The 15,641-nt window shown below is 42.9% G+C and overlaps 1 protein-coding gene across 5 annotated transcripts in view; it reads left to right on the top strand.

The window, feature by feature from the left end:
- The window catches only part of garnl3 (GTPase activating Rap/RanGAP domain like 3), a 63,841-nt gene that overhangs the window by 17,565 nt on the left and 30,635 nt on the right, over nt 1–15,641 (top strand). For all 5 annotated transcript variants that reach the window (XM_076757497.1, XM_076757501.1, XM_076757496.1 and 2 more), the window contains exon 2: nt 5,126–5,195. In XM_076757497.1, the coding sequence (XP_076613612.1) occupies nt 5,126–5,195 (70 nt within the window). The remainder of the gene's footprint in view (nt 1–5,125; nt 5,196–15,641) is intronic.

Genomic DNA, 15,641 nt, shown 5'->3' with positions numbered 1-15,641 from the left:
AAAAAACATAAGAAAATCCTACTCTTACTCTGTGTTTGCATGCCACCTCTCATCTGTTGCATGCTCTGTCGTCGCTCTGTCATACCCCTGCAGCACTGGCAGTATTTTATGCAGCAAATTAGACACAGCTGAGGACACCTGCTCCGGTGTGCAAACCGCTTGTTGGTGCGTAAAGTGCCCTCTTACCCGCATGGTTCGGCTCGTAATGTTAGCAGTCATCGACTGTTCGGGTGGAGTTTTGATACTTGTCTAGTTATGTATCAAGTGCATGATTTATTGATCTTTTTCCATTTACTCTGGGATGGGTGGCAAACTGAGTGCCACTGAATCCACAAGTCTCCAGTCTGGAAGTATTGACGCTCCTCAACAGACTCGTTCCGCCACAACAGCTTTTAATTAACCCACAGTGCTGGTTTATGTGCAGCTTTGTCACCAGTTTTAGAAACTGTAAACTGAATATTCTGCTGCTTATTAATGGAGCTGAGCTTCTTCTTTTTTTCCGGAGAGGAGGCATTTCAGTGTGTACACGGAAAATGATGAATTATTCAGGACATGCTTTTTCAGTTGAAGGTGGAGTGGAGGTGCATGCAGCTCTGGCTGCGTGACAGCGTCAGAATAACGCATGTGTCCACGCTGAAGGAAGGCATCTGGCTTAAAGTGCGCAGCCGAGTTCAGATGTTGTCCGAGGTTACTCTTTTCTAGCCTCATAGATGGATCTGAAAATGCCGCCACTGCAGCGCTTTACAGCGGCAACAAGAGACGGGGGGCTGCAGTGACACTTGAACAGGGAGAGGGAGGCAGAGCGAGCCACCGTATAGTGTCCATACAGCTCTAATGGCACAGTGCTACCAATGGCAGAGAGGCTTCCCTCCGTGCTGCACCAATTGTGCAGAGAGGGAGGACAGGAGAGCCAAAGATGTCCTGAAATTGTCATGAAACGCTCTAATGACTTATCATATTGCTGTTATGGGCTGGTTATGGGGTGAATTGGCTTTTTTTTCCCTCTCTGGTTGCTGTGTGAGGATAAGCATGTTCGTCCTGCTCATCCTCATGATGACCACCACTGTGGCTTTATATTTCTAGTTTCTAAAAATCTCTGTAGCAAAGTCACTTTTATTTTATTAAGAACAGTCCAGAGGCTCTGAGCACCAAGCAGCATCTGTAACTGTAACTTTGTTATTGCAAACTGATTAATAATCTAACCCTTGATGCATGCATCACATGAATTCAAACTGGAGTTTAAAAATGGTTTAAAAAGCCCCCAAATGATTTCCCTAAATTCAACCTGTACCGTTTAACATTTTAACCTCTCATCTCTGCAGCAATTCCTCAGAAATGCTGCAGGAAACAGTCGACAGGTGCAGGCAGGTGTGTCTGCAGGAAATGGTCAACAGACATTTAAATTATTGAGATTGTCAGATGGATTTGCCAGATACGGATGTATGTGTGTTTGATAAATTCTGAATTATGTAGCAGCTGATTGGCCTTTTGATGCGTTTCATTGTCGCTCTCTGCTGTTTGCTTGAGCGCCTCTTAACATCAAGGTCTTTTGGTGTATTTGGCTTTTCTTTCTAACACAGTCTCAAAGAGTCACTTTCTGGAGTGATTTAAGAGTTTAATGAGTCATACAGTATTTAACAGAGCTGATAAAAGGATTGGCTTTTTCTTGAGGAGCACGAGGACGTTTAGTATGATGGCTGACAGTGTGATTTATACCTCACATTTCATTGTACTGTATGGAGCCTTTCAGTGGCCACTGTCCATTGTCTTGTGACAGAAACCACAATTTGTAACCTTTCCCGTACTCCATTACTGAGGCCAGCAGTTGAGTAATGAATATCCATTTTACCTCTCTCTGCTTCAGAGCTATTTCTCTTTGGTCCAAGCTTTCAAAGTCATTTTTCTTTGGCTAACAGCCACTACGCTGCTGGGAAGTGACTACCTGAACTGTTGTGTTGCAGAGTTTGAAGTCCAAACATATGGGCAGCTTTGAATGCAGGATAATGGTTTCAGCTGCGTTATGCATCAAATACATGTAAAGCAGCATGTGAGCGTAAGGTTACAAGACAGACCTATAATCAATCACTCTAATTATCAGAAGACGAAGAGTCTGCAGCCATGCTAGCAGCTCTGTGAGGCTGAACTTAGACATGCTTTGAGCTAAATGCAAATGCCTGCATGCTAACAGGCTGATGTTTAGCACTTAGTTTCCCATGTTTGCCATATTATTTTGTCTGCTGGCATGTACTAATTAGCACAAAACGCAAAGTACAGCTGAAGCTGATGAGAATGTTGTGCATTTTGCAAATATTTAGTCAGAAACTAGCCCAAGTATGAAAGGTGGGGTGAGTCATTCGGGGGGGAAGATTGTAATATTACTGTCTCTCCTTCTTCACAATGATTACATGTTAGCATGCCAGATCTATCATTCCTCGTGCTCCCCTCCAGCTTCACTCCCATCCCCCTTGTCTTGTGCACGAGCGTGAACCCCACCTGTTGGTGATTGGCTGGAAAAGCGTTGTGTGGCTTTGTCTCCTATTTACAGAGCCAGGACTGTGTGCTTCACTGTGGTCCATCCAATCACTGTTGAGGCTTTTCAGTGTAGACGACATTATGAAATGGCCATCAAAGCTCATCATATCAGTGCTCTGTGAGGTGTATTATATTGAGTCAAGTAAACAGAAAATCATTAAACTAAATCTTGCATCAAACTCAGCACTCATTCAGCATTGCAGAACTTGGTTATGGTGACTAGAGCGAGAAACATTGCCAGACTGTAGAGGATCTCTTTTTGTCGCTTCGATGCCTCGTATTTACTGTACTTGATATTTGAACATGTCGTCTCCACTGCGTTGGAGTTCCACAGCTCTGTGAACAGCTACATGTTCCTCATCAGACTCCAGGCACTTTGCTCTCTGGGCTCGTTCCACCTGTTCAATAGGTGTCGGCACAGCGTTTTGGTCTGACAGGAACCACCTTTTGTACAAACGGCTCTTACTTAACCACAGGCTACACGTCCTACATGTGTTAAAACATCGCTGATGTTAAAAACGAAAAAAGCTAAAATTGGACAATGAACATTTTCCCAAGCACGGACGAAAACATTCTCAATCTGGCAACACCGCTTTCCCTCTGGGCACTATTTAGCCAAGTGTTGTGTTTTCTTGAAAAATACCTATGAGTGCACAAGAAGCCTCGACTCACAGACCTTTCCAGAGGGAGCTTAGCTAGGAGACGGAGGGATTTTCATTAGGAAGGTGGGTGTGGTGGCATCAATTAATCATCCCCCTCCGATGCACAATCTACTTCATGACCCCCTCTTAGAGGAAAGGTGAAGGGTAGGAAAGCATAGAAAGCAACCTGGGTGCTGAGAGGAAACAGAGGGAGCAGATCAAGGTAAAAGCTGTGATGGAGCATATGTTGCAGACCCCACCCCAATTGCTACTATGTTGAGGAAGTGAGCTTGCAGCACTAGAGTGGGTAAGGAAACAGTGATGGATACATCCTGTAGTATAGACGCACTTTAAAATGCGTCCTTTAAGCTTGACTGTACATTATGTATTAACAGCCCTTCTCCTTCATCTCCTCTGCAGAGAGAGAGAGACATGACCAGAGAGGGAAGAGGTAGGGGGAGATATGAGAGGAGTGGGGGATGTGGTCAAGAGAAAGACGGGCGAAGCAAAAAGCGTGCAGGTCATATCACCACTCAGGCAATCATACAGATACATGCAAACACAAGGTTCACAAAATACCCTCCGCCATGCGCACACACACACACACACACACACACACACACACACACACACGCACGGTTTAACACTCGCCGCCATAATTTGTAGATTCATGGAGGCAGAAAATCAAATTTTGTGGGTAGAGCTGATATAATGAATACAAAAATGTAAAACAATCCTTTTGTTTGGGGCTAAATGTATTTGAGGGCGAACAGCAAAATAAATTTGTGCGTTCCAACACTGACTGTCCTTTTCTACTACCTTAATTTATTGTGTATCATGGCGATACAGACGTTATTTCATGTTTGCACAGTTTTAGGAAGAACAGTAGATAGATGTTTGCTCGTTGGTGTGTGAGGAGGCTTCGTCTCTGATTGGCATCTTCATAATCAATACTGCAGTAATGGCTGGAACAACTAGAAGCTTCAATTTACGCTTTTTTCAATGCTTCATGCTTCTTTAGCTCGTTTAAAGAGTCGATAGTCAAAGCTAGCAGTGAGGCTGTGCTGAGGCAGCCGTGCTATGAGCTAACCGCTAACGTCAGCTTGCACATGCATACAGTGAGGGTGTTAACATGTTGATGTATGTCTATAATGTTTATAATGTTTTAGCATGCTAACATTTGATAAACTGCACTAGACGCAAAGTACAGTTGACTTGATGATGACTAAGTCTAAGTCAAAAGAATTTTATGTCAATCCATCCAAAAGTTGTTAGAATACTTCACTCTGGACCAAAGTGGCGGACTGACCAACCAACCACAGAGCCACAACACTTGCATGGTTCAAAATTGCCACCAAGGTGCACATTAGCAGCAACATTTTCGACATCCTTTATTTTAGCTTTGCCCGTCCTTTTAATACAAGAAGGACTTATTTAAAGACAAGATCTGTGTCTTAAGCATGTGTCAGAACAGTTAAAGACGTTTTGCAATTGTTTGCGTTACTTTTTTGTACTTGAGTGTTTATTTCTCTGTCATTGTATCTACTGTGTGCACGTTTGACTGTTTGACCAGCGGTCAGCTCTCCCAGCCAATCTCCATCTATCACTCGGGCTTAATTCAATCAGGACCCGTGTCTCAATCAGAACTGGGTTGGCCGCCGCTCCCGGCCAGTCACCCCGCCACAGGCAGCACCGCCACACCGATAAACAGTCCAGACAGGAGGAAGGGAAAGAGAGCAAAGGGGACAGGGAAAGAAAGAACATAGGATAAACAAAATGGGCATGAACAAGAAGATAAAGTGAGAAAAGTTGGATTAAAAACAAAAGAGAGAGGAGAAAAGCAGATGCTGCAGCTGCCACTGGTGTTTGAGCGATGTCAGCGTCTATGTGTGTCTGTGCCGTGTGATGGAGGACAGACAGGCCATGTGTCTGATCATGCGTTTGTGTTGCAGCTCTGCCTCGGAGGACTTGGGCTGCAGGCGTGGAGACTTCAGCAGGAAACACTATGGTTCGGTCGAGCTGGTGAGTCTCATCCACAGCGCGCTCATCTGCTCTTTGCTCTCTTTGTTTCCGTCTCCTCACCCTGTTTCTCCTCACCCTCCTCGCTGATTCTTCTCCTCATGATCTCACACCTCCCCCCCTCTTTCTGTTAATGCCTTCCTCTTTTTTTTCCTGTTGGCATGGATGGACAACAGAGGGGGACTGATGAGTCATGACGTACTGGGTGTGGTCCAGTGATGTGCTATGCCAGCGTGGATCGCAGTGGGTGCTCCACTCACAGTGATGCAGGACTCAGCCTCCAAAGTTCATTTGTTTTGTTTTGACGCTGCCGGTGTAAAGCTGCAGCGCAGTGTGTGTTTTTGTGGTTGATTGCTAAGCTGTTGAGTCATTGTTGCTTTGAGGGAGTGTGTGTGTGTGTGTGAGTGTACGTCCCTCCACTGCGAGCTGAGCCTGTACATCCCGATAGCCCAGAGGGACAGGAAGTCCTAGGGTTTCGCACTGCGATCGTACTTCCTACCAGAGACATATTGTGGGTTTGTCTATGAGTGCTGCGAATGATTAGTGTTGAGGAGAAACCACATGCTTCCTATCAGCGCTGCCAGACTGACACTACGCACAATGCTGCTGTGTGTGGGTCTGTGTGTGTGTGTGTGTGTGTGTGTGTGTGTGAGCGACAGAGAGAGAGAGAGCGGTATCCAAACACTGTGGTGAATGTGAGCCAGGATGAGGTCACTGATAGCTTCAATATTCAAAGTGTGTCCGTCACACAGCAGCGTGAGACGGCGATCTGGTCGGGGGTATCTTCATCGTCATCAACTCTGCTACGCCTAGAATTTAATACTTTCGCTGCACAAACTGCCAAAGGCTTGAGGTTCTTCTGTGATCCATCATGATGGATTAACGTTAGAAATGAAGACAATATGCACTGAGAGATGAAAAGATTGTAAACAGATGTAAACTTCTTTCCAAGATGCTCACTGTAGGATGCAGCTAATAATCATCCATTCATCAGAGCGCAGTCCAAAATGTAGATATTCACTTTACAGCGATATAAAACGGAGAAAAGCTGCAAATCCTCACAGCTGAGATGCTGAAATCTACAAATTCAGTTCTGCTTCTGGTTTGTCTGAACTGATTAATTAATTATCAAAATCATGCATGATTATTTTTCTGACATTCGGTTAATTGCAGCAGTGGTCCTTACCAATTGAGAAATTGAGAGTCTCCTGGTCCTTGCAAGAGAAATTACTGCATTTATTGTTTATACGAATGTCTAATATGACCTGTATGTTTATTTATAGATGAAAGAACTCCAGCAGCCGTGTGAATTTTGTTTCAATCGGGAACAAATGTGATGTAGTGTGTAATTATAGTGTGTGACTTGGACTTGCTGTTGCTAAACAGAATCTTTTCATAGCCTTAATCAAAATATTTTGTACCTAAACCCAATGTTACCTTCACCAATATATTTAGAGGCTAAACACCAAACCCTCTGAATTATTTTTGCAATGCCAGTTTCTTTGTAGCAGATCAGAAAGCTCTCAAATGTTTTGTTTTGGACAGCCATGAAAAGCATTTTTGTGGAGGTGGCTTATTCGCTTTCTTACTGAGAGTTAGTTGAGAAGATCAACACCACTCTCATGTCTGTATGGTACATATGGAGCTATAGTTAGCGAGCTGTTAGCTTACCTTGGCACAAAAACTGGAAACGGGGGACAACAGCTAGCCTGGCTTTCTCTTAATTTTGCTTGCCAGCAGCTCAGCAGCTCATTCAATAACATGTCATCTTTGTTTACTTCATACGAAAACTGAAATGCTAAAACAAGTTGTGATTTGGTTGAACCTCACGGTGACAACAAGGATAAAGCCAGGCTAGGTGCTTCCAGCTAGCCCCCTGCTTCCACTGTTTATGCTAAGCTAAGCTAATCACCTCCTTGCTCTAGCTTCATATTTAGCATACTGAGAGCAGCATCAACATTCTCAGCTGACTGAACTGTAGGCCAATTAGAAGTAGTAAGGAATGACTACTACATCTCAGTCTCATTGTAATTAGCAAGAATTAGTGTAATCAAGTAAATGTAAGTGTATAACCAAAACAAAACTCACATAGCCTAAAGCTTAAAAAATAATCCTTTCCAGTATGAGTCTGTTTTTTAAGACAATTCCTGCAGGGATAAGGAGCTGTGTGGTGCATTTGATAGAGGAGTAAGTGGATAATGGAAAATTAATGGCAGGGCTTGATAAACCCAGGTTGATCTTCAGAAATAACCTCAGGGAGGATAAGCACATGATGCCAAGCTTGCGTTGGAGCAATTATTTTAGGTCCTCGACTCTGCAGTGAAATTAAGTCTTTTTGTTTTCTGTCGGAAAAGAAATTTAATGGCTTGTGTGAAACATACAAGGGAAAGTGTTTTTGTCAACTCTGGTGCTCGCGCTGTTTAAGGCTGCATGTCTCCAGGGGAGGCTTGTGCAAAGGTCGGGAAAGAGTCGTGGAAATTCAGGTCCTGATGCTTTTTAGTCAACAAACAGCTACTTGACAGTGTTGACAGGGTGGAATCTGTCTGCTCCTGGTCTGTGTGCTGGTCCAGCGTTAAGATGTTACCTCCTGACATAAAAATCATAGAGAAAATGAAACTAAGGACGGTGAGATCAGTTTACGCTCTCTTGAATATCCATGACTCTGACTTTGGATAAACGCATGCCTCATTTTTAAAGGGCTACACAGAAGTACAAAGATATTAGCTTCTAGCTGATATATTGGTAAATGAAATGGCAAAAATAGTTTGGGAGTTAAAAACAAGTCATTTATCCACCAGACACGTTTATTTTTCAACTCTAAACTACTGCTCAGTTCATATCTGTGTTACAGCTTTTTAAGAAACAAGGTTATTCTTGTGAAAAATATGTTTGTGTTATATGTTCTTCTTTATTGGCTGATATACATGCAATGTGTTTTGGCATTTGCTTAAAATTTAATTATACCACAGCTCTTAAAAGTCTTTATTGCCTTAAATCTGAATTTCAATCCGATTTTTTTGATAGAAGACCTAATACACTTTGCTTGACAGTGAAATGTTCCACTAACTTGTCTGGAAACGGCCTTTTTTAGATTAAACCAACCCCCTTTAACTGTCCAAATGACTCCTAGAATCAGTGCCAGAGCCAGGACTGTATAAACGCTCCTTAGCTTTAATTCCCCAACCCAACCCCTCAAAGAAATGTTTGACTAGACACTACAAAAACGTTAATTATTCAATCACTCAATTTTCTAACTTTTTAAAATGATTTTAACTGTTCAGTCATATTTTCTGTAAACCTTGTTGGTCTGACCGTCTCCGCACTGCTGAGATCTAAGTCTGGTGGCGAATGATGAAACGCCTTTCATCATTTTTCCCTAGAATCTGACAAATTTGAATATATTAAGCTTTAAAAATAAACAGAATCAGTCTTCAAAATGTTAATATTTATGTGTAAAGAAAAATATATGCCTTGTATATAACAGTGGGTCAAAGGTGTTAAGTTTTATTACACTAATCACGTACTTTTCTATTTTCTCCTAAAGCTAATGCAGCACATTTACACAACTGAATGAACTGTCTCTGTACTTGTGCCACCTGTTGACTGTACAACACCTTCCTGGATGATTTGTCCAAACATTTTTAAGTCTTATATTGCTTTAAAAAGCTCTTAAAAGCATGACATTTAACGCTAAAGTCTGACCCATTTTCTTGAAGTACCCGTGAAGTGTAGCCACAGTGACCACGGTACTCGCCTCATTATCACAGCTACAAATCACCCTTTGTGTTGCATCTTGGGCTCGACTCCAGTGTGTCTGAAGAACATGTTTTCAAATGTCTCCACACAAGTGGGAGATATTGATTCAAAGCAGGGTCTCCCTAATAAGAGCGGCCAGCATAAGCAGAGCCGTGACTCATCCTCAGTGTTTGTTTTATTTTTGGCATCATTGAAGCAGCCATAGCAGTTGCCAATGAGAGCAGGTACCTCCACAGCCACCGTCGTAGCGATATGATTCACTCTACTTGACACACAGACACTACTTTTGACATTACAGGGCTGTATAGAGTCTGGTTTCATTCCAGCCTGCTAATGGAGAGTTTGAAGTGGAGACTGTTTAAAGTGCATTCGATGAGGAAACTTGAAATTGCAGGAATCAGGGACACTTTCTTTTGTTCCTTCCCTTTCAGTAAATCTATACCTCTGTATGTGTGCACCCTTATGAGCTCATATCTCCAGAGTCATGGTAAAAGTAGCAAAACAGGACAACTCAGTCGCACAAAAAAGAGTTTATAGCCATGCTAGCAGCCCTGTGAGGATGTCCTTAGGCACAGCAGTGAGTTGAGTTAAATGCTAATGGCAGTATCATCAACGTTTACAGTGATAATGCTAGCATGTTGATGTAGCAGGTATAAGGCTTACCTTATACCTGGTATGGGTATAGCTCAGTATGTTGGCAGCTAACATCTGGTAACTTGCACTAAACACAAAGTAGAGCTGAGGCCGATGGGATTAGCATTTCACAATCACAAACCAAAGTGGTAGGCAAACATATATTATGGCTTAATGATGGCGATTCATATTCAATCATAGGATTTTGTTGGCTAAAGTCTCCTGATAAGGGCGGGAGTATTTTGGCGTGTGTGTGCATGTGTGTGTGTTTGCCTTTTAAAGCGCTTGCAGGTCCTCTTGTTGCATGCAGAAAAAGTAAGAAGCAAAGTAGGAAGTTTAATACACTAAATACACCAAGGAAAAAGGAAAATCAATACACTTCTGATGACTGACACACACACACACACACACACACACACACACAGCCATCAGCCTATAGTTATATGCCGAAGTCGCCCTAATCAACACATGAGGTTCCTATTAACCTCTGTGCCAGAACACACACTTATCCACACAAATGAGCAAGCAAATAGATGGATAAGAGACGACAACACAACACAAAGGCAACTCCCACCCAGTCTTGTCACTTCATTCAGTGACAACTTCACGGTCCACTTTCAAAAGCTTAATTGTGCGTTGCGCACTCAAGCAGAAGCCGGCAACAATTAAACTCGTTTCATCCTGACACCACCGTGTGGAGAGCGTAGCGGCGTTTTCCCAGCAAATTGAATCGTCTTCATTTGAAGCTCAGAGATGAAGGCGGTGACGGATAGGCGAGAGGTGGGCGCTGCCTGTCTCTGAAACTGTGTGGTATACCGCACAGGAAGACAAAAAAATGTGGGAGCCACTGAGGATAAAACTCTTCAGACACACACAGTCTCATGTGTGTGGGCATGTGCATTTGTCTCAGCTGTGTGCTGCAGTTCACATCGATGAATGTGACTGAGGCTACTGTCAGAATTGGTGTGTGTGCGTGTGTGTGTGCATGTGTGTGTGTGTGTGTTGAGAGGTTAGCTGTCAGTCTTGCATAGTGTCTGGTGAGCAGACGGCTCCACTCTCACCTGCCTACCAGTGTTACTGTCACTGCCTCAGAGGCTTTTGACTGCAGTGTCACATTGAATTTATTCTCACTCTCAGCATGTGTGCAACTCACTGTGTGACACTGCGTCTGTTTGTGTGTTTATTGAAATTAAAGCGAGGCTCTGCGACTATTACTGAACAGCACCCACTGTGGCCGAAAGTGGCAGTTCCAAGATAATATTACAGTGAGGCCATTAGAACGGTTATCTGTGCTAAAATGTGGTGTAACAGTAGAAAAAGTGATCAAGTCAGCGAACTTTCTCAGCAATGTCAGTAACGAGCAGCATCTTAAGTTTGCCAGCTAAGCTAACATTAGCCACCAAAAGCTACCAGTCATACCAGACCAAGAGAGGCTGCAGGAGCAAAACCCCTGAGAGCGAAGAAATGACCAAAAGTGTGTTTTATTGCTCAGTATAATTCAGAGTTTTCATTTGTAAGAGGATGATTGTGTCTTCTTTAAACAGATCTTTAAAAATAGACAATAAATGAATTGAATTGTTTGATAATTGACTGAATTGCCAAATATTTTCATGTTGTGGCTTCTCAGATGCGAATGTTTCCCGTTTCTGAGTCACTTAAGATGATTTGAATAAGTGAGCTTTGGGAAATTGTGAAGTGCATATTTTACTATTTTCTGACACCTCATTGACCAGATGATTAATACATCGATAGGGAAATTAACTGGTAGAGTAATCGGGCTAAAACGCTGGCAACAGTGATCTCCAGTGGTTAAGACTTGTGGGCCTCACAACACTCACATATTTAGCTTCTTTGTTCACAGGAACACACACTTGAACTGACAAACCCTCCCAGAAACTGCAGAGGAAATTAGCTCACAGGGGCTGCCTCTTTTAAAGTCTGACATGCGCATGTCTTTCTCTGTGTATTGTCTGTGAAGCTAATTAGCACAGTGTTCTCTGAGAGGCTGCCTGTGCTGAAACCCTCGTCTTTTATTGGCGTCCACATTTAGAGGCAGTCCAGTTTTTCTGTTGGAGCTCAATTGCCTGTTTGACACTTTAATGAAGCTGCAGGGGCCAGTTGCAACTTAAATCTGGGCTGATGGAGACCAGAGGCTGTTGTAGCTCCTCTAAGCCAAGGGCGGAGAACCTTTTTCTGTCTAGGGCCATTTCAATTTTTATAACATCCTTCAAGGGCCATACTAAATTACTGAACACATATATCACACTAACATCTACAATAGCGAGAGCTGCTTCTCGTTGGCGAGGCATCTGATGTCAGTTGATAGTGACATAGTGATAGCCTATTGTTTTGCAGCTCAATGATTGTGTGTTGTATGTTGTCAGGCACATCAGCTTTCAGTTCCTTTTTTGTGTGCTGCAACAAGGCACTCCCTCACAAATTCTCCCTCTGAATGAGGTTTCAGCTTCTTGGCTGTTAGCTCGCTCTCCACAGAACTCGCCTGCATAACACTGTCTTGTGGTCTTCTGAAAGCTGCTTTTTGGGCACCCAAACTCCACCTCAAAAGGTCTCACAGTCCATATCTGGCCCAGAGCCGGAGGTATGCCACCCCGATCTAAACTGTGCACTTCTTCATTTGTTTTTCTGTTACTTCTCCTTTTTTAGACTTTCTGACACAGCCCTGCCATCATATACCCATATAAGCCTCATTCAAGGTCCCAAAAATAAAACCAACCCACGTAAAATTTGTTAAAATTAGTCAATTTTTTATAACTTCATCAGTATGCATTATCTCCCTTTTCTTCCATAAGGTCTAACAAGAAAAAAATGTCATTATAATATAGACAAAAATGTTTGTCTCACCTAACCTGAAAATGCCAGCTTGGAGCATTAAACACCTCTTTAAAAGTCATCTGAAATACCTTGATGTCACTGTGTCATAGTGGGTACTTATCCAAACATCCCAAGATTAAACCCTCTCCCACTATCTCTCCATCTGTCCCTCCTCCTCCCATTTTCTCTGATACATAACTAATCGTCTATTAAAGTAGCTGATGCATGGCGCTCTGCTGCTGCACTCTGTGTTCCCGGGCTTCACTGCAGCATCTGCCCACTCTTGAGGGCGCTTAAAGCTGCTGCACCATACCAGCGTGACTCCTGGGTGGGAGGGTGGCCCGATGCCTTCAGTCCTAGTCATTAGATTAGTCATCCGCAGTGCTACTGTAGTGTAAATGGGCAGATATTGATGTGTTGCTGTTGTTAGCATGGCTGGATTTGTCCTAGCCACAGGCAGTGTTAATGCTAATCAGGCGCAGTCAATGGCTACATGGCAAACAACCACGTTACAGACAGCGTTTGTCTCTGATTTACATTTTCGCCTCTAATTTTCCCCTTCACAGGTACTGTTATTATTTCATGTCCAGAGCAAAATCATGTATTATATACATCATTATTAGCACTGCAGGAGTCCTCCACTGCATGCATTCATATAAGTCTTATTTATCTCATTGAGCCAAGTGTTTATTGACGTCAGTAGACTACCCTGAAGTATTTTAAAGATAAACCAGGTCATATTCTTTTTCTTATTGTCAACAACTTCAACGAAAACCAACAAATAAATGACCCCACTAACGAGAATAGTCTGCATATCCAAAGGCTGATATCTTTTACCTCAGTTGAGAGGAAGAGCTCTATTGTTGCCCAAAAAAGGAAGAAATTTAAAAACACATTGTATGTCTGAGGCACAGATGAACCAGGCTTTGACTACATTGTCAATATTTGTTAATAGGATCACTTCATTCTTGCCTTTGGTCTTTTCATGTAATTCTCTTTGGAAAAAGAAAATGCAGAACATCACCAGAACAAATCATAAAACTTGAGGTCACCTGATCGACAAGGATGTTTGGGGGGTTTATCATGTCATAACCCATCCATGAATACATGATCAGGAAGTGATTTTGGGAAAGACAGACAGAACGTGGTGAAAAGGCAGGTTGCATTTCGTGTTTGTTTACCACAGTCAGTGATTTCAGTTGCCACATTTCACTTCCTTCTCTAAATGCAGCAGCTGTAGTATTTTTACTCTGGACTGTCTGAGTCATTGGATGACCTTTGTGACACAGACGTTAATGTCCATAAAACCCTCAGATTCTCCCTTTTCTATCAGTGCGACCTTTAATGATAACTCTGCTGAACTCATGTCACATCTTTTTATCATATAACCTTAAACACACACACCAACACACACATATTTGCACTGTGTCTGGCTTCACTGGAGATCTGTCTGCCATTGTTAGCCTGCTGTTACCATGCTGAATATTCACCGATCAGCTGCAGCTAGCTAGCGTTAGCTAACGCTACAACTCTGTGATTTGGTTGAAAAGTCCCTCTCCTGCTGACATTTTCATGTTTCCATCTGATTTGGCTCTTAAAGGCTCTTAAATTTTCATGCAATGGTATGCAATGCTTAAAGAAAGATGCTAATTCTACATCACCCACTCCTTGTGATTTGGTATGGCCCTTGTGTTGCAGGTTAAAGCTTGTTGGTGACAGAATTACAATATAGTATTGTGAATAAAAACCCAATTAAAGTGTTTTTGTCCTGAAATTATCCAAACAGTATGCTTCACTTTTATGCTGGAGTTCGCGGACGCCATGCCTTTGTACATAGCACTGTTGGTGGTAAGCTAGTTATAGGGGCACTGCTAGCGTTAGCTTACGTTAGCAGCCAAGCACAAGCAGTTTAATCCATTGCTTACATTTTTTTCTTTTTGGTTGCTGGTTTTAGATATTGAGATATTTTTTGATATGTAGAGGAAACCAGTGGACTGGACAGTCGCCATTCTCGTGTCAGGTTTAGCCAACAGTCAATAGTGTTTTTAAAATTAGGTAACTCACATAATTGTACTGCATTTGAATACATTTATTAGTCTTCTCTGCATACATTTGCTGCTTTCTTTCTTTATTCATTTCTTTTTATCGCTCTCAATTTCTGCCTCCTTTCTTCATCATCTTCTCTGCTTCCATTTCTCTCCTCCCTAATTTTTTCCATCTCTCCTTTTTTCCTCATTAGTCACTCATATCTTGTCTCTGACTGTGCACCTGCCTCTCCTCACCCCTGCTACTTACTACTTCCCTCCTCACCCACTGCCACTTCCTCCACCGCCTACGCCTCCGTGTTCTCTGCCTTCCTGGAGGATTGTGAGTGTGCATGAACAGGCCCACTGATGAGATCAATTATCTATCAGCAGTCACAAAAGTATTGATTTAATACCCCGTCACACACACACACACGTCTCTCTCTGCAGTGCAGCACTCCTTTGTCCCGTGGGCCTTGGGGAAATCAGAGGCTCTCTGAGTACGTCGTGAGCTCGATTGTGTTTGTGAAATGTTCAAGTCATGCCCTAAAATGGGAGCTGTTTAAGTGTAAGAGTGTGTGTGTGTGTGTGTGTGTGTGTGTGCATCCTTGCTCCATCTATAAAGCTCGAAAGCCTCGGCCCTTTCCCATGGGGTTACGCATCACAGAGACCGCTATTATTCTTTTATTATTCGGCTTTTTGTTGTCATTACACATCGCTCTTTGCCTCCATTCCCCAGTGGCTTCATCCTTCATTCTGTCCCCGTCTCTCTCTATATACATTTGATGCCCCTTCCCTTTTTTTCCTCTGGCCTATCCCTCCACTATTCCTCTCTGGCAGTGGTGAGGTGTTTTATGGGTTGTTTGTTAAGGCGCAGGAGCATAACCGGCTCCCCTTTTGTCCCCTGTTTCCTCTTCTCTGCTTCCCCCGGCCCACAGGGAATCGTTCGAGTGCAGCTTTTTCCTTCTTTGCCACTCTTCTGTTGCATGATTTAGAAGCAGCGGCTGCGTGATGCATGCAGACTCCCCAGAGCGCTTAATCGCTCCTTTCTTCTGCTATTTTCACCCAAAAACAGCAAAGAGCCTGTTCACACACAGCAGCACAAACACTTACCTTAACGCATATTTATTACTGAATGTCACATGTTTTTTTCTCACATGCAGGCACACACACATACACAGGGAGAAGGCAGTGCATTGCTCTG

Source organism: Chaetodon auriga, chromosome 19 (genome assembly GCF_051107435.1).
Source record: "Chaetodon auriga isolate fChaAug3 chromosome 19, fChaAug3.hap1, whole genome shotgun sequence".
Classification (NCBI taxonomy): Eukaryota; Metazoa; Chordata; class Actinopteri; order Chaetodontiformes; family Chaetodontidae; genus Chaetodon; species Chaetodon auriga.
The sequence above is the reverse complement of the archived record's forward strand: the minus strand, read 5'-3'. Positions and strand labels throughout refer to the sequence as shown.